General features: G+C 39.6%; 1 protein-coding gene across 2 annotated transcripts; it reads left to right on the top strand.

Annotated features, from left to right (window-relative positions):
* Positions 1-225: 225 nt before the first annotated feature.
* Positions 226-17378, top strand: C9orf72 (C9orf72-SMCR8 complex subunit). Of its 2 annotated transcripts, none has more exons than XM_071424526.1 (11): positions 226-528; positions 1985-2470; positions 5380-5439; positions 7828-7923; positions 8558-8622; positions 9435-9507; positions 12491-12607; positions 13318-13553; positions 14053-14110; positions 14605-14714; positions 14795-17378. In XM_071424526.1, exons 2-11 carry the CDS (start codon positions 2027-2029, stop codon positions 14979-14981), a joined length of 1446 nt encoding a protein of 481 aa, XP_071280627.1. In that variant the 5' UTR covers positions 226-528; positions 1985-2026; the 3' UTR covers positions 14982-17378. The 2 variants fall into 2 exon arrangements, with proteins under 2 accessions (XP_071280627.1, XP_071280628.1); XM_071424527.1 differs by lacking the exon at positions 226-528 and adding an exon at positions 573-1134.
* Positions 17379-18950: the final 1572 nt, after the last annotated feature.

Here is an 18950-nt window from a genome sequence, read left to right as displayed (position 1 = left end):
TTCACCACTCGCCCTGCTCTATCTTTGGGTTACCAACCCAAATCCGTCATTACCAACTTCCTCTTTTAGGCCGAAAAGCCCCTCCATAAATTGTGCCGGTTGCTCCCAGCACAATGCAGCTTCGCCTTTCGGCTTCCTCCACAAATTGCGCTGGGCCGGGCCTGTTTCCTTCCACTGTGACCCGCCAGACGTGAGACACTCCCCCGCCAGGGAAAGAGCGGCACGGCTTCTCCTGTCCGGGGAGTCACACCGGCACCCCTCCCCCGCCAGGGAAAGAGCGGCACGGCTTCTCCTGTCCGGGGAGTCACACCGGCACAGCTTCCTACGGCCCGACCCGGGGCGGTCACACCGGCACAGCCTCCTACGGCCCGACCCGGGGCGGTCACACCGGCACAGCTCGCCGCAGCTCGGGCCGGGGCGGTCACATCGGCTCGGCTGCACCGGCCCGGGGCGGTGCCGCGCCTGCGGATCCCGCGGTGTGCGGCAGGGGCGGGGCGGCGCAGGCGCGGGGCAGCGGCCGGAGCCGAGGTGAGGCGGGCGCGGGTCCGGGGTGGCGGGGCTGTGTTAGTGTCGGGGGTGGTGTTAGTGGCCTCTCTGCTTTGCGGGGAAAGGAGCGAGGCCATCCTGCAGCTGCCTCCCCGCCACCTCCCCGAGAGGTTCAGACCAGATCCGCACGGTGCGACACGGGCCTGATCCGGGCCGGGAGCGCGGAGGTGCCGCAGCCGCCGAGGTGGCAGTGGCCGCGGTGGAGAGGCGGTGGTGAAAGCGAGCCTCTAGTCAGCCCGTGGGTGCAAGGGGTCAGTTGGGGTGGCTGGCGCCGTGTCTTCCTGAAAATCGTCAAGTCAGGGTGTCAGATAGCCAAGTCAGATGGCCTTGACTTCCCAGCTGCCGCTCGGGCGGGGCACCGGCTGCCTCCTGAGAAGAAGCCGGAGCGAAAGACATTTTACACTTCTGCTGTAAGGTGATAAATAAAAAAGAACTTCAGATACAGAGTTCTGCCGAGTTAAGCTGTGGTAGTGAGGTGTGTGTTCCTGCTCCGTTGGTGGGATTCCCTGCTGCTTGTCATCTGGAGTGCTGCAGGCAGAAAGGAGAGGAAAGCTGCCAACTGCTCATGAGAGGTTTTCCTCAATATGGGTGGGTTCTAGCTGTTAAAGTTTTCTGTCCTTGGTTGAATTTGTTGGCAAACGTTTTTGATTTCATATCGTCCTGTGACTTTAGCCTAACTTTTAGGGAAGATGGAACTTTCTGTTAGCTTCTGCAGCTTTATCAGAATGGGGAAGCTGTAGAGTTGGTGGAAACAGCTAGGGGAGATATTCAGGGATTGTGTCCACACAAGATAAGAAGTTGTCCATCACTATATTCTATAAATTGCTGAGTGCTTGTGTCATAACACCCTGCATAGGATGTAAAGGATACATTTATTGTGTCAGTTTTTGTACACAAGCTGTACGTTGTGCAGGTTCATCATACTTCTCTAGTGAGTAAAGGGCATTTGAGGTCTGACTAATGATTGTAAAGTATGCCACTTTTTTATGTGAAACATACATATGTATATACACAAACTTCCTTTCTGAATGAAGTCTATGATGAAATCTCGGGTGAAGAAGCCAGATTGTTCTTGAAAGTGTCATTTGGAAAGAACTGTGGAAAGACTTTGATTAGAAGGGACCTTAAAGATAGGATGTAGTTCCAAGGCCCCCAGCTCTGGGCAGGCATGCCATCCCACTAGTGTTGCTCAGTGCTCCATCCAGCCTGGCCTTGAGCATTGCCAGGGAGTGGGCATCCACTTCTCTGGGCAACTTTTTCCTGTGTATCGCCACCGTCACAGTAAAGAACTACTTCCTAACATCTAATCTAAATATTTTCTGTCTTGGTTTAAAACAAGTCCTAACACTATTTGCCCGTGTAAAAAGAAGATGAGATAATTATGACGGCTGCTCTAACTTTTTTTCCCCTGTAATTTTTTTCTTTTTTTTTTTTTTAGGTAATGTAAGCATTTTAGTTAGACAAGAGAAAGGAAACAGGCATGTCAGCTCTTTGTCCACCACCATCTCCTGCAATTGCTAAGACAGAGATCTCTTTGAATGGCGAGTCACCATTATTAGCTGCCACTTTTGCTTACTGGGACAATATTCTTGGCCCCCGAGTGCGGCACATTTGGGCTCCAAAGACAGAACAGGTACTTCTCAGTGACGGTGAAATAACTTTTCTTGCTAACCACACCCTGAATGGAGAAATACTTCGGAATGCGGAAAGTGGTGCAATAGATGTGAAGTTCTTTGTTTTGGCCGAAAAAAGAGTAATCATTGTGTCATTAATCTTTGATGGAAACTGGAATGGAGACAGAAGCACATATGGACTGTCAATTATACTTCCGCAAAGTGAACTTGGTTTCTACCTGCCCCTTCACAGAGTGTGTGTGGATAGGTTAACACATATTATAAGGAAAGGAAGGATATGGATGCATAAGGTAAGTTTTTTGTTCATTGCTTAAAATAATTGTTAGGTTGTCTTAGTGCAGTAGCAAAAATTGAGATGCTGTGACGTCTGTTATATGGAGTCCAGAGAGACAAACTCAGAAAAGGCTGGTCTCTGTACAGTTTGATGGTTAAAGGTTGTGAGATTATAAATCAGCAAATTCAAGGCTGGATTTTTAACTGGGATTATCCTGTTGATACTATATTGATACTCGACAAGACTGTGTAGTTGAAAGAGGTTTCCTGTACAGTTATTTATCTCTCTGAATTTCATATTAATTGTTGCTTTTAATTGTGTTAATTTATGTATTTAAATTAAATATAATTGTAAATTTACTGTGTTTCCTTGTTGAGGTCCAGAAAAGGGAACTGATGCAGTTAATCTTCCCATTTCTGTTACATGTTTATTTTAAAAAAAGAGGGTGTTAACAGTTTGTCAGGACTTAAACTTTGGAGAACTAAAGGGAGATCTACAAAAATTCATCTGCTTTAGTCCAAGTATTTTTACTCCTGAAACTTTAAAATGAAGACATGCTAAGTTTTCTTAAGTGGTGAAACTCTGACCTTTGGATCAATCATCAATATTTCCTTATTAAGTGAAATCTTTTATGCGTTTTTCTTTAAACTAAATAAAACTCTAATGGTAAATTTAAAATTTTTGTCATCTTTATGGAGTCCAAGCTGTCTTAGAGCAGTACAGGGCCCATTAGCTGTAATGAATATGGTGATGTACATGTGTCTGGTATCTTCTGTTCTGAGGCTTGTAGTCAACATACTTTAAACTTACTCTTTGCGTGCTCTTATCAGAACTAATTACAGAAATAACAAACTGATATTACTTTTGTGGTGGTGTTTCCTTTTGCTGTATTGCCTGATGATGGCTGGTAGTGCTTTCTGAAACACTGGCTTTTCATAGTTTCTGGGGCTTATTTTTTAGAGGAAGGATAACACATGAAGTTTTTTCTCAATATAGTAAAAACACATTTAATTCCTTATCTAGTCTTTTAAAATCCTGTTGGATGTTAGTAGTTTTAATATAAGTGAATGGTGTCTTATGTTCCTGATTACATTGCTTCTTTCATTTAGTGTCGTCTGCACCGAGTTCTAATGAGAGTGGTCAAATAAGAATTATCCATAAATTTTAGCTGTAATACATTTTCTCAGTTTTTATATTGCTCCATACCAGTATGTTTTCACAGTAGAAGTGACCTTCAAGCAGCATTGAGGATGACTTTTTTTTTTCTTTAAGCAGGTAGGCCAGTTGAATTAGCTGAGACAGCAATACATCACGAATTCTGAAATAGAATTTTTATTTGTTTTAAGAGAGACCACAGATCCCTGCATATATTTGCAGTTTTTCAGTCTAATTCAGAAAAGAGAAAACTGCTTGGAAAATTTAGATTAAAATTTAGACATGATTTGTAGAATAATTGTAACTATGATAAAAAATTAAAACTGCTTCATTCTGTAGTTTGCATTTTGAGTAATTTTAGCAGCTATGGTTACATACAGCAAATAAAAAAAATAATCAAGTCCTATCTGGATCTGTTCTGGATGCTTTAATAGTTGTGAATATTAGCTCTCATTACTTCTGTGTAGAGTCAGACAACATTTCCAGCTAGACTTGAGATGAAAAGAGCCTTTTGAACTCAAGAATTAGGAGAAACATGGAGCAGTGTTCAGACTGGCAAAGAAAAACAGGCAACTGTGAGCAAGTTGTCAATATGGGATTAAAAACCGCATTCACCTACTCTGGTTTATGCTTTGTATGTTTTTCTAATAATTTTCAACAGTTATATTTTTGAAAAAAAGTGGCATACACCATTTGTTCAGCCTTATCTTCAAGAAGACTGAGTTTTTTAAAATGATTGTCAAGAATGTCTTCCTTCTCTGACTGAAGGGTGGAGGTGCCCTGAAGGAATCTGCCTTGTTCCAGTATTGTTTTCACTGATGCTTCTTTTAGATGGTTAGAAAAGGGTTATTGCTGTTTAAGGGCAAACTACTGTAGCTTGTTCCCTATTCATCTGATCAAAAAAATCTCTCGCCAACTCTTTTCTCATTTGAAGGTGATTAACTCTGAGTAGGTCAGTCACAGGAAACCAATGATTAACCAATAAAAATGCAATATCGTGTCAGCATCTAGCAAAAAATATTAGTTCTCCCAGCATCTGCAATTTTTTCTGACTTGTATTGATGCTCCAGCGATTAATGCCAAATCCTCTTCGTGAATAATAATTTCATTCCATTTTAAGTTCATTTTAAATGCAGTTCGCTATTCAGCTGCTGATGAGCCTGTTTTCAGAGCTTTGTTCAGCCTCTTGTACATTGTTTTGTGTACTCTGAGGTTTTGTGTCTCCTGTACTTGGTTATAAAACAATGTTTTGAAGACCTGTAAGTGCCTCAAGACGTGGGAAAAAAAAGTCTTTTGTTTCCTACCCTCCCCAGTCAAATAATTTTTCTCATTCTGAAGATCTTATTTTTCTCCTGTTATGTCAGGAATCCTCAATCTATGCTAGATTCATTTGAAAATGAAAATCCATACATAAAGTGGAATTCTTCACCATAATCTAATCTCATTCTTCACCATAATCTTCACCATAATCATCTCTCATCTGGTGTTTTCTTGATCTGTAATGACAAAAATGTTTTGACATTGTCATCAAATCCTTCCTTTCCTGCCCAAACATGGGAGATGTGCAGTGGAGGGCAGAGCAGGGAGCGTTGATCTGCGTTGCGTGACATCATTTCTTCCTAAAGTCAACTCTGTAAAAGAAAAAGTACTTGAACATCAAAATTTGAATGTAAGAAGCCTGACTCCACAGCGAAGAAACTGAGTGACTGGTGTGTGCATATATACATGAACAAATGCCAGAGAGTTTATATTTATCTGCTTCTCTTGCAGGAGAGGCAAGAACATTTCCAGAAGATTGTCTTGGAAGGCACAGAAAGAATGGAAGATCAGGTAAGGGCCATCTGGTGGATGCATATGGCACACCATTGCAAAACCATTTGACTGCCTCTTATTACTGTAGAAGTAGATGTTGCTTCTTATTTTTGGGATCCGGGAGGATGCATTAGACTGGCTAATAATGTGACATGCACACTAGGCAAAGTTTCTGAAGATAAAGCTTCAGAAATGGAAGCTTTATCTTCAGAAACTGTGATCAGATGTCTTAGAGCAGTTGGAAGCTGTGATCAAATTAAAGGAAATTATATTTCATCGCTTTAGGGATAAAGTAGAAATTTGTGAACAATATTACTCCCGTTCGCGAATCGCAGCATTATGTTTTACAATTTTGATAATTAAAAGAAACAGCCGCATATACCCTTCCCTGACAGTAGGATTGCTTTTCTTGGTACTTTCAGTTAGCTCGCAACCTACTGCCTTCCAGAAACTCTCATCTTTGACCTCTCTAGCAGTCAACTGCGGGAACTTAGAAAACATCCATTGCACAAAGCTTTTAATCAACCCTTTAGAAAATCTTTCACCCCCCTCCCGCAGGAATCCCACAACTTGGAAATATACCTCCTTCTGCTGAGTCGACAGCCTATTACCCATGCTGCCAACTCAGAACACTTCTACCCACTCGCTGCTGGAAACGGAAAATTTAAAACTTTGAAAAGGGTCCCAAAAGCCGCAGTGGCGACTGCTCACGCTGTGCAAGGTGTGTCCCCTCCCCTGAGATTAACAGTCACCTAAAGGGAGCCCCCCCGGCCGGGTCCGTCCCAACACCACCAGGGGAAAACTCACCACTGACTTTGGGGAAAAAACCAGCAGGAGCAGTCCGCAGTCCACGAAGGCGCTCCTTTATCTGCACGCTGCAAGATGGGAGTGCGCCCTCGTTCCCCCGGGAGCACCACCAGACAAAAATCGGCGTGCTCATGCGGAGGTGTTGGTGCTGCCAGGAACCGGTAATTCCAAAAGGGCAATGCCTACAGGACAGATCCAGCACCGTCAGGCGGCTGCTTCCGAGCCGCTCCGCCTTTAAAGCCGTGTCGCACCGGCAATGTCTTCAAAGCCGCGTCACGTTCGGTGCCAAAGTTGACGGGTTCAGGCGGAGCTGCCCTGTGGTAGTGCGCCAACTGCAGTCTTGTCCCGCGGCCACAGGAGCTGACGGGTGCTGGCTAGCCGCTCCCAGAGTGACCGGTGGAGACTACAAATCCCGCCACTGCCAGGTCCTCTGCGAGAACCCTGAGTAGTGGCTCCGTCTGCGGTGTGGTTACTCAGGCGAGAGCAGGACTGCGAAGCACTGAGGTGAAGGAAGGAAGGAGTGGACACACCTATGGGTGCCAAGGCGCTTTATTGACCCAGGCAAGGCCAGTAACGGTGTCAAAGGAAAACCGTTAGGGAGGCACCGATAAAGGGGCAGGGTGTAACGGAAGGAGACACGAGGGACCAATGAACGAAGCCCAGGGGAGGAGCGAGGGACACAACTGAACCAATAGGAATGGCCCAGGGGAGGGAAAAGGCTCAGGGGACAAATCATATGTTAGGTAAGGGAAGATTGACATAGAAATTTCTAGAAATGAAAGGGGATGGTTACAATGATGGACAGGTAACTGGTGGAAGGAACGAACCATTATGAGGGAGAACGTGGAGGGAACCGAGAGTCAAACCAAATTCTTAACTTCTGAAAAATAACCAGCTTTACCATAAACCCATACAGGGCACACAGTGCTACATATTACCTTTCAGAAAAGGAAACTCATTAACTTGAACTTGAAGCTCTGTAAAGGTAGCAGCTTCCATAGAGTCATGCCAGCCTCCTATCAAGCTTGTTTTTCCATTAGGTTAGGTTCAGAATTGCGGAGACATATGGACTCTGTGACGTTGAAATGTTCTTGGAGATTTAATGGATGAGACTGTGAAAAGAATTTGATTTCTGAAACTCTAAATATGAGACTGTGGCTTCCTTTTCTTGTGATAGATAAGTCAGGAAAGTATTTTTGTATGTTAATGAGTAATATGCCTGGTTTTGTTTTCCAGTCATTGTTACAAGATCAGACTTGAATGTAAAATGCTTAACAGTGATTGAATGTAACATAGTATGATCAAATTATCTCACATCAAATACTTGTTGTCTAGGCCAGTCAAAAATGATGCTGAAAATTAGCATGAGACCCAGATACACATTTTAGATGTGACGTTGAGAAGCCAAATATATTTTTCCAGTTTATAATTTTTGATGAGCAAAGCCCAAGAAGTCTATGCATCAATTTCTGCTCATACTACCCTTCTGAGCAGTAGGAAGTTAGGATGTTTTGCATGTAATACTGCAAGTTCATGTTAGTAGTAACTTCTGATACTACCCAATGTGCTTTTACTTCAAGCATCTTATTTATTGTTCAGGGTCAGAGCATCATTCCAATGCTGACAGGAGAAGTCATTCCTGTAATGGAACTCCTTTCATCTATGAAATCACACAGTGTTCCAGAAGAAATAGATGTAAGTTCTTGTTTTATTTTTATCCTGAATTTTTGAAAAGTGACTTTCTTCTTCTGGATAAAACATAACTTTGGGCCTTTACTTTGGTACTCACTTTGCCAGAGAAAATGACCATTTTCCTAAATTCTTGTACACTTCTGTTGCTTCACGTCAAGTTCTCCTAAGTGGTGCAATGCATGACAATATTTTTTATTGTCATCACTTAGCTAAATTGACTGCATAGAATAATGTCGTTGTACGAATGGAGAGACAGTTTGATGCAAACCAAAATGAATGGGCAGATTAATGGATTTGATGTGGATACCTGTTTCAGCACATTATAGTGTTCTCATGGAAGAAGTAGAAGTGATACGACATGCACTAATCTAAAGTATTCTGGATATTTTTTACAGAAAAAAATACACTAGGAAAAACCTGACTTGTGACTGGTGGAGATTGAATAATCAAGTGACTTTCTCATTTTCAAAATGCTTTGTATGAAGACAGGTCTTCTTAAGATTATGCTTTTTAAGGAAGCCTTACAAGTTAACTTAAATAGTTTCCAAACAGTTCCCATGTAGCAAAGCGAAAATCAATTAATTGGAAGGTGATCAGATTCTTGTCTAACTTTTGTTTATATTTACTTGCATTTCAGATAAGTGACACAGTGCTAAATGATGATGACATTGGGGATAGTTGCCATGAAGGCTTTCTCCTCAAGTATGAAATTCAGTTTTGATTTATGCTGTAGTAAAATTATTTAAACTTGTGTATGCATCTAAATGTATCTATCTGCATGTGCATGTGACATTGGATTGGAATAGATTTCTTTATAAGAGGGGGAAAAATGACATATATTTGGCTTTTTGAGATTTTTGTCAATAAAATGTTATAAAGTTTCTGTCATTTTAAAAGAATGATTCTGGGCTAATAGCTGCATCTCTGTAGACTTTGTTGTCACAGGATTATTGGTTTGATAATAGAATTGCTATTAAATACATGTTTTTCTTTGATACCTACATCTAATTTTATAAGACTTTAAGTCAAAGCCTTGCATTTTTTTAAATAGCAAAAAACCTGGGTTGTGCGTAAAGTCTAAATAAGAGTCCTTAATGGTATGGCATATAGCATGCTTATTTTTGAGTTGTGTATTTCTCTTTTACCCCTGATTTTAATTTTTAAGTGGAAATAGTTGAACTTGAGAGCAACTTGGCCTCTTCATGTGGGATAGTGTATTTAATAGGTTTTAATTGATGTTCTGTTACATTTCATTGTATCTCCTGCATAACTGCATTCATATATGTAATGCTTGGTGCCATCTATTTACACACCATCACATGTGCTTCCAATACTGAAGAAACCATTGAACTTTTGGATTTCAGCAGTAACCTATGCTGCTGTTTAAAGTCCTATAGTTATGGACATGTAGGCTATATTTATAATTGAAACACTTCTCTTCTTGTGAAGGTGACAATTGTTTCATTTAAAAAATCTGATTAAATGTATTAACCTATGTCTGTTTTTACTTGCAGTGCAATTAGTTCACACCTGCAGACCTGTGGTTGTTCTGTAGTTGTAGGAAGCAGTGCAGAAAAAGTTAATAAGGTAACATAGTTTCTAATAAACTGAATTTAAATGCTGATTATTAGGAGTGTTACTTGGAACAAAGTTAATCTATAAACATTCTTGAGGCTGAAGAAGGAAGGAGTATTATTGTCTGGCTATCTTCAGTTGACTGGTCTAGCAGAAGAGAATTCTGCCAGAAAATTGCCTTTCAGTTGTATTCTGACAACTATAAGAAAACCAATGTATTTAACTGATACAATACATAAATGAGTAGTAAATGAGTCTGAGCTTTTAAAATCAGATTTTTTAGCTAAAATACACAAATAGAAGAGACCTGACTGGCTTGTCCATTTCAGCTATGTCATAGAATCACAGAATGATCAAACTTGGAAGAGACCTTTAGGTCATCCAGTCCAACCATCCACCTGGCACTGCCACTGTAGCCCCTAAACCACTCAACCAGCACCAGATTTAAGATGCCTCTTAAACATGTCCAGCTATGGGGTCTCCACCACCTCCCTGGGAAACCTATTCCAGTGCCTGACAGCTAACAGTGGAAATTTCTTTTATAATAATTAATCCGAGTCTCCCCTGTCTCATTTTAAGACCATTTCCTCTTGTCCTTTCACTGCAGGCACAGCAGAGACTGGAGACATAGGAGAGACTGGTCCTCACCTCACTGCACCCTCCTTTCAGGGAGCTGTAGAGAGTGATAAGATCACCTGAGCCTCCTTTTTTCAAGACTAAATAGCCACTCCCCCTCAGACATGTTTTCTAATCCTTTCCTTGTTGCCCTTCTCTGGACACATTCCAGCAGTCCAGCACTTCAGTGTGCTTTTTGAAGCAAGAGGCCCAGAAGTAAAGACAGCATTTGAGCTGTGGCCTCATGAGAAGCGGTTACAGGGGGACAAGCACTGCCCTCGTCCTGCTGGCCGCAGTATCCTGCTGGGATACTGGCCAGGATGCTGTTGGCCTTCATCATTGCCTGGGCACACTGCTGGCTCATATAAATCTGGCTATCAACCAGCACCCCCAGGTCCCTTTCTCCTGAACAGCTCTCGAGTGACGCTGTCCCCAGCCTGTAGTGCTGCATGGTGTTGTTGTAACCCAAGGGCAGAACCCAGCACTTGGCCTTTTTGCACCTCATGCAGTTTGTCCTTGGCCCATTGATCAAGTCTGTCTGATCAAGTCTCTCTGCAGAGCCTTCCTTGAGCAGATCAACACTCCTGCCCAGCTTGGTGTCATCTGCAGACTGACTGAGGGTGCACTCAATCCCCACATCCAGATCATCAGTAAAGATGTTGAATATGATCAAGCCTAGAACTGAGCTCTGGGGAACACTGGTAGTGGTGAGTATACAGACAATACCCATATCATTGGGTATTGTCTGTATGCTCTTAAACAATTAGTGTCTCCATAATTTCTCCTGCACTGGGCAGTAATCAGGCTTCTGTGTCATGAGCTGCTTGTGTTTTGTGGAACACGTGTCTATTTCTTCAATGTGAAATAAAAACATTATGAACAGTGGGCCTGCTGAATAAATTGTATTTTAGTTGTAGACTATACATGCTATATATGTACAGCATGCTATATACAAGAAGCCCATTATACTATTTTATAGCATAAAGAACTTCTTGCCTTAATGAAGTATAAAAGTTGGGGTTTTTTTAAATTTAAAGGTACCTATGTTTTGAAATAAACAGTTCATTATGCTTTATAAAAATTGGGGCAAAGGGAATGCATTGTTTCATGTGTATTACCAGCAATGATAAAGGACCTCTGATGAAATCAACAGTAAATGCAGATGCCCACAAGCAACAGGCAAATGAGAGAAAAGAAAATTCTCAGATCTTAGCTGCAATCACAGCTAGCCATAGTTAATATGTATTGTTTCAGAAATTTAAGATTTACACACAGTTAAGTTACTGGACATGTTACATGTTTACGAGAAATGCTATCATGCTATCTATGTACACACATATGCTATATATAATACAAGAGGAAATGTTAGAAGCTTAAGTGGTTATAAAACACTTATGGATCATTAAATAGTTAATAAAAAGGACCTAATGTCTAAATGGTTATGAATATGTAAAGTAATATATCAATAAGCTAGACAGTATAGGGAAAAAACAGTGTAAAAGAATGTGAGCCTCAAAACATCGAGGGTAAATTCCATAAATTAATTCTACACATGTTCTTATCAGCAGCATGCTCCTTGTGTCATGGTACAACTCTTCTGAAGTAACTGCTTTCTTAATAGCATATTTCAGCTTGCCTCAAAGGAAAAAAACACTTGTGGCATATTGTGACAAAAAGTGTCAGTCACAAATTATGTTGTCATTGTTTTAGGTACTGCAGAAACACATTGTGCAAGGACAGAGTCTTTTCAAATATGTTACAGACACAGATAAGACACCACAGGTTAAGACTAAGAGATGAGTGGAATGGAATATGTGTTGTATTTGGAGTGATAACTTGTAGCTTTTTCAGCTCAGAAGATTGAAGATGGGTGATGAAGTACCTGTGTTCATTGTAGTAGAGAGTTTAAGGAAATTGCTGAGGAAATAAGCATCAGTGCTTATTTACAAAATTGACTGTGCCTGATTTGAGACAATAACTGCTATTTCAATATGGAATGAACAAAAAAGAAGAGGCCTGAAAGGCTAGGAAAGTAACCACAGTAACTCATGTTTATTAAAAGAAAGATGTAGAAGAAAATAAGTGATTTGTTCTACATAATTGGGTAAAAAACAAACTTGGTTGCAAGAATGTGTAGGATTTTTTTCATAATTTGACAAGAAGTTGGAGTAGTATGGCTTACAGTGCCAGTAATTAAAAAATAAGTAAAAGTAAGCATGTCACTGTTCTGTGGCCTGTTATTAAGTTTTGGCTTTTCTAGTAAACGTGGTGAATTCTTTTGTTCATAATTTGAAATGCCCAGTACAAGGCATTTCAATAGTCTAGTCAGACTTATTTCCTTACATTTTCCTGTTTTTCAAAACTATTCTTTTTAATGCAGATTGTGAGAACATTGTGCCTGTTTCTCACACCATCTGAGCGGAAGTGTTCCAGACTCTGTAGAAGTGAGTCCTCTTTCAAATATGAGTCAGGACTTTTTGTTCAAGGCTTACTCAAAGTAAGTATGCTTAGGAAAGTTCTGTTCTTCTGTAGTTTAAGAACATTCTTCAATGTATGTTTTTGCATATGATATGCACACACATACAGACATTCACGTTCAAAAACGTGTCATTGTCCCGTGATGTCATTTTTTCTGGCATTGTAACTCCTTGTAATTATCTTCATGTTAAAATTCCAAGCCAGTCTTTTCTATGACACATCTGTTTCTTGAGGATTGTTCAAGATTGTTCCTGTACTTTGAGGTACAATAATAACATGCTCATGTCTGCTTGGGGCTAGAATTCCAAAAGTAATTTAAGTTTTTGTGTTTTAACAAAACCAAGGAAGAACAGTCATATCAGGCCTGGAGTTTCCAAGTATTTTAAACAGTCTGTAGCAATGGGTGGAGATGACTAGAAAAATAATGCTTCTTGCTCTAGCAAGCAGTCTGAACTTACCAGATAATTACAAGACTGTAATGCTAATGGGCTCACAAACCAGGTGATGCAATACTCTAATACACAGGTCACCTCAGTACCTGTTTTCACCTTTTTGTTAAAGAAATCATCCATTATTAAGGACTTACTAGGCAATACAGCCACCAGTTGTTCCAAACAAAATGCATATGAACAAATGGGTTATAAATGTAGGCATGATATTTTAATATGTTTTGTCCCAGTACAGGTTTGTGTTTTTAACTAAAATAGGGGTTTTTTTCCACTAAAACAGGATGCAACAGGAAGCTTTGTGTTGCCTTTCCGTCAAGTAATGTATGCCCCATACCCTACTACACATATAGATGTGGATGTCAATACAGTGAAGCAGATGCCCCCTTGTCATGAACACATCTATAACCAACGACGATACATGAGATCTGAACTGACAGCATTTTGGAGAGCTAATTCAGATGAAGAAATGACTCAAGATCATATTATCCACACAGATGAGAGTTTCACACCTGATTTGTATGTATTCTTCTCACATCTCACAAAGTTACTTGATTTGTGGTAAGAGTGTAGAGTACAGAACCTACTTGCTAATAAAGTACATGGAGCTTCTTAAAAGCAAAAAACTTCTTCAGTTCTGGAATTTACACTTGTTGTGGCAGAATAGACCAGGTCCTTCAGTAGTTTGGTTATATCAAATACTATTGAAATTAATTTTTAGTGATAATTCTGACCATGTCATGTTAATTTTATTGCCTGTTGTAATTGGGGGTATAATAGAGATAAGTGTATTTGACAGAGACCAGTGGCATTTCTAGATTTCGTTAATTTCATCTAAGTGCTTTAAAATTCTCTGTTATCTTTAAAAATACCAGAATTGTAATTTACTACAATTTTAAATTCACTTTTAATTTCAACCTGACTATCAACAGTAATGCTACTCCTGTGTTCAACTCTTAGAAGGTTAATATCCCTTACTAGCAATAACTCACATGTTCGTTTGTTTTCTTTTCCATAGAAATGTCTTTCAAGATATCGTGCATAGAGATACATTAGTAAAAGCCTTCCTGGATCAGGTAATTGTTGCTTTTTTCAGAAAAAAAGAAACACAGTTCAGTACTTTGACCCCTAGGAACAGATAATTTAACACAAATACATTAATTACATAATTACTCAAATATCATTCAATGGTTTGGTAGCTTTTCTTCATACTACTGCTGTGATTCTTCTCCACATAAGTAGAAAGAAAAATACTGCTATAAAACTAAACCCCCACTTAAGTGTGAAAAACAAGGGACATTTTCTATTGCTGTGCAACAGTGTCTACAATTACAGTATTGAAAAAACTGCCTGACCGGGAATAATTTCAGATAACTGTCCATTCATCTATTGTATCTGAGCAGATAGAAAACATAGGAAGCATGCTGTCTATGTACAAATCTGCCATTATTTGCCTGCTGTGTTATAATTAAGGATATCTTATGTGTGTATGCAATGTTTCTTTATTTTCCAGATTCTTGAAATGATTCTTGAATTTCCATATCTACCTAATATTCTTAATTTTTAACAGATCTTTCACCTGAAGCCTGGCTTGTCTCTAAGGAGTACTTTCCTTGCACAATTTCTGCTAGTCCTTCACAGAAAAGCCTTAACTTTAATAAAGTACATAGAGGATGACACGTAAGTGAACAGATGATGGAAAGCAGATTTAGAGAAGCTTCGTTTGCTCTTTTTTAAAACACGTTTTTATTTCCTTGCAGGCAAAAAGGCAAAAAACCTTTTAAGTCTCTTCGTAGTTTAAAGATAGATCTTGACTTGACAGCAGAGGGCGATCTTAACATAATAATGGCTTTGGCTGAGAAGATTAAACCAGGTCTACACTCCTTTATCTTTGGGAGGCCATTCTACACTAGTGTACAAGAACGTGACATGCTCATGACATTTTAAAGTCTTCCCTGCATCTGATATTGCAGTCCTGCAGAGCACAAGATCTGTCAGTGGGACCCCCAAACTGGTGACAAGCACTATCGACTGAGGCATCAGGAGCACAGTAACATTGAGGTGTGTCTCAGGCAGTAAGGGTCTTCTTAGAGGGAATTTCAGCTTAGCTATATAAGCATGATTTTAATTAATTGGTCTCTTCTGTGTGTTTTTTAAGTTGTAAATGTTACCAGAGGTTACCAAGATTCCTTGGCCATATTGGCTTGGTGGATAAATGTGGATATGTTTTGGTGTATGGTAAAAGGAAGCATTTTAATTTTTATTCCCCAGAAACTTCTTTCAAGTGTGTGTCAGATTTTCTCTGTCCTGCTGTGTCAGTATTTTCAGTGTTTCCACAGAAAACAGTATATATGTCCTCACGAACCATGGAGGTTGCAGAAAATGTTCCTTCCAAGAGTTTCAGAGTTTTTAAAACCGTTGTTCTTATGTATGTGGTGCAAATCTTAAATATGACTTTTATTCTTCTGCCTCTTTTAACACTATTACCTTCTTCCTTTAGAGCATTTAAGCATGTTTGCAGTTTTAATATATTACAAATTGCTATTTCTGAGTGCAGACCGTTGATTATTTGCAGCTTAAATAGCAGTACGTTGCACTTGGGAATTAGATCGTTACTCAAGCAGCTTTGTGCATGTAAGTGCCAGCCAGGACACTCTTATCACATATTTCTGGACTGTCCTGCAGTGGAGTCAGTGATCCTGGTCAGTGATCCTGGTCAGTGGTCAGCTAACTGAGGTCTTTCAAAACACAAAACAGAAAACTCGTGTCATTCCACAGCAGTTGTCAGTCCTTCTGTGTGTAAACTGCTACTGGTAGTTGCACTGTCAGTTTCCATGAGGCTCATAGAATCATTTAGAATGGAAAAGACATTCAAGATCATTGAGTCCAACCATTAACCCAGAACTGCCAGGTCCACCTATAAACCTTGTTCCTAAGTACCGCATCTACACATTTTTTGAATTCTTCCAGGGACAGGGATTCCACCACTTTCTGGGCAGATTGTTCCAATGCTTGACAAAATATTCAGATTAAAGTATTAGACCCTTCCAAAGAACATCAAGGTGATAGCCGAGGTAAAAGATAAAACAGTATTTTTTTTTCATTTACATCACCATTAATATATTTAATAATCCTTAATTTAGAGATGTGCATGGCTATGAACTAATATGATTAGCATTTTAGGAAGTTAACTCTAGTCATTAAGCTTACCTATCTTCTTAGTTCAGCTTAGCATAACTCCAACTTAGCTTGAAAATCAAAACACATTTTCTATTGGTATGTCTCAACCTTTCATTCTCAGTAACATATAGAGCAGTGCAGTGTCAGGTGAATCCAGACTTTTTTTTTTACCCAGAAATCAGAGGTATATCTGTAGTGCACATTGTTGTATCTCTGCTCTTTTTGGACAAGTTTAGGAATTTCTTTGTGTCGTGTTTCAGCATAAAGTCATTACTCAGTCTTCACTGGAAAACAGAAAGAGCTGCATTGACTGGAGAAGCCATGGCTGCTTTATTGCTTACCTTGTTTATAGCTCTCCTTTGTAAATAGGTTTCTATTTTCAAGATAGTGTTTTAGTATTACTTTCATGCAGTGTGGCAGAAAAGTTAGAAGTTGGAGTCACAGTTTTTCTGAAATGTCTAATACTCAGATTTTAAAAGAAATTTCTTTATTTAGATGCCCAAAATTCCAATACGTTTCCTGAAAGACAATGATTCTCTATCAAATGTTTAGAGCCTCTAAAAGATGTGAAATAGAGCCCCATCTGCGCACCATTTTTGTGAGCTTGCATAATCAGTGTTACCGGGTTGCAAAAGAACTGACATTTTGTGCAGCCAACTTTTTGCTGTACATGCATGTAGAACTCTTGCAGTAAGCTGAGTGATTCATCAAAGGAACTTGTCAGAATTACATAAGTTACTTGTGCTGAGTTTGTCATTCTACCACTACTGTTCCCTTCTGTGTTTTCAATCAAGACATTAGAGCCTGAATGTGCTTAAGTTGTTACTCTCACGGGTAAATAGTGAAAGAAATGTAATAAACACTGCCAAAACTTCTAATGTAGAAGTTGTGTCAAAATATAAGACCTTTAAATCAGCTGCTGAAATTAATCCTTTCAGCTTGATAAGCATTGGAAACTAGACACTGACACTACTAACAGAGAAGCTTTTGTTTACTGAAGATTCTGTTATTTTTTGAAGTTACTAAAACTGGAAATTCAATTGCTACTTTTGTTGCACAGTGTCACAAGTGCAGATTGTATAGTTAAGTACATTGTTAAATGCATCTGCATGTTGTGTTGTAAATCTAGCTCAGGAAACAAAGTAATAAAATTCATGCACAATTTTTGGACTTTGTTGCTGATTTTTTTTCACAGTATTTCTGCTCTGTATCTAAAAGCATCATAATCTTTTATGCTTTGAATTAAAGAAGAAACCTTTCTTCCTTCTTGTTAAATTTATTTATGTTTGGTTGCTATCACTGATGAAAGTCACATGTTATTTAGCTCCTTCATTTGTTAAGGACTTAGTCATTTCAAGCTGAGACAGATGGGACTTGCTGTGCCTCTGATGTACTCAATTATGAATTTTAAAAACTTTAAATCCCATAGGTGAGAGGTTAGAATGTTTTATCTAGCAGTCAGTGAATACCTTTCTTCAGGATTTTCTTTCCTTACATTTAAAAGAAAATGGCAAATTTATTTCTTCCAGCTGGATTTGAAAAGAGAGTACTGTTTTCAAGCATTTTTAGTAGCACATTATTCCTGGTCTTTGCACACCTAAAAAGGTAGCACAGAAAGATACCCACTGAAATGTCTTACGTAGTAGGACCACAGAGGATATTCCCTGTCTATATACCAGTATGTTGTAGTGTCAGCTTTATTCTAGGGCAGAATAGGCGTTTGGTTCTTATATCTAAGCAAGCAGTTTGTTACACCAATACAGAGTGCCAGGACTTCCGCACTCAGTTCTGTACTGGCAAACAATGTTAGAAAGCTTTCTCTTCCTATTCTCAGACCTGTGAGCACAAAGGAATGTGATCCAGAACATGAGGACAAAGAGGTAGGGTGGTCCCCTCTGTTGTCTAATCAGAGCCTACAAGCAAGTACTTTGTCCTCTTCAGCAGTGAGGAGGCACAAACCGTACTCATTAGTATGCAGAGTAGGTTTTTGCACAAGAGTAGAACTTGTCTTACTTGCCTTCATCCTTATACAGAGCTCCTGTTGCATTTCCTACTTGGGCAAAACACTAAGGAAGCTCCAGGGCAGCATGTGGTTATTTGCAAGGTTGTTCACATGATATTTCAGTTATAGAAAGTAATCATCTCATTTCTCAAAGACATGCTGTTCATGTGCCTGCCCATAAGTTTCAAACACAGAGATTTTCAACTAAAGTTCAGAAGTATGAAGTAAAGGATGCATTCCTGACAACGGCCATCAAATAAGTCCAACTTCAGTTCTAAATAAAATTAATAGAGGTACCCTGTATTGCTTGATTAGCATTGCTTGATTAGCATTGCTTGATTAGCATTGCTTGACTATCATTGGGCAGCTTTTGAAAGCAAAAGATCAGAGGAAAGAGAAATTACTTAACACAGAATGGCAACTGGTAATTGTTCCTTTCTCTTAGATAATTCTGTCTTTATTGTCACATAGATGGAGGAGGCCTTTGACAACTGGAAAAGAGCCAAAAGACTGAGCAATTGCTGGTTGACCAGTTTTACTCAGGTATAAAGCAAAATCATGCCATGTGTCCTCTTAGACATCGTGTCTTACCACATGAGGGAGGAAAAGGTAATTGGGAGTTACCAGCACAGAAAAGTTAATAATGCTTCATCCACCTCATTATGTTGTGTGATAAAATGACTGGATTTGAGGATGTGGAGAATGGGATGTAACAGGCTGACTTCAGCAAGGCT

Source organism: Agelaius tricolor, unplaced genomic scaffold (assembly GCF_023055355.1).
Source record: "Agelaius tricolor isolate 1412-34295 unplaced genomic scaffold, bAgeTri1.0.p SCAF_4, whole genome shotgun sequence".
Taxonomy (NCBI): domain Eukaryota; kingdom Metazoa; phylum Chordata; class Aves; order Passeriformes; family Icteridae; genus Agelaius; species Agelaius tricolor.
This window is presented reverse-complemented; position numbering and strand designations above follow the sequence as displayed.

Bases quoted from the DNA above. Each gene is read 5' to 3' on its own strand.
- C9orf72 (XM_071424526.1), top strand. From the start codon at position 2,027: ATGTCAGCTCTTTGTCCACCACCATCTCCTGCAATTGCTAAGACAGAG. The intron at 7,924-8,557 runs GTAAGTTCTTGT...CTTGCATTTCAG, and splicing joins GTGTTCCAGAAGAAATAGAT to ATAAGTGACACAGTGCTAAA. The intron at 9,508-12,490 runs GTAACATAGTTT...TTTTTAATGCAG, and splicing joins GTGCAGAAAAAGTTAATAAG to ATTGTGAGAACATTGTGCCT.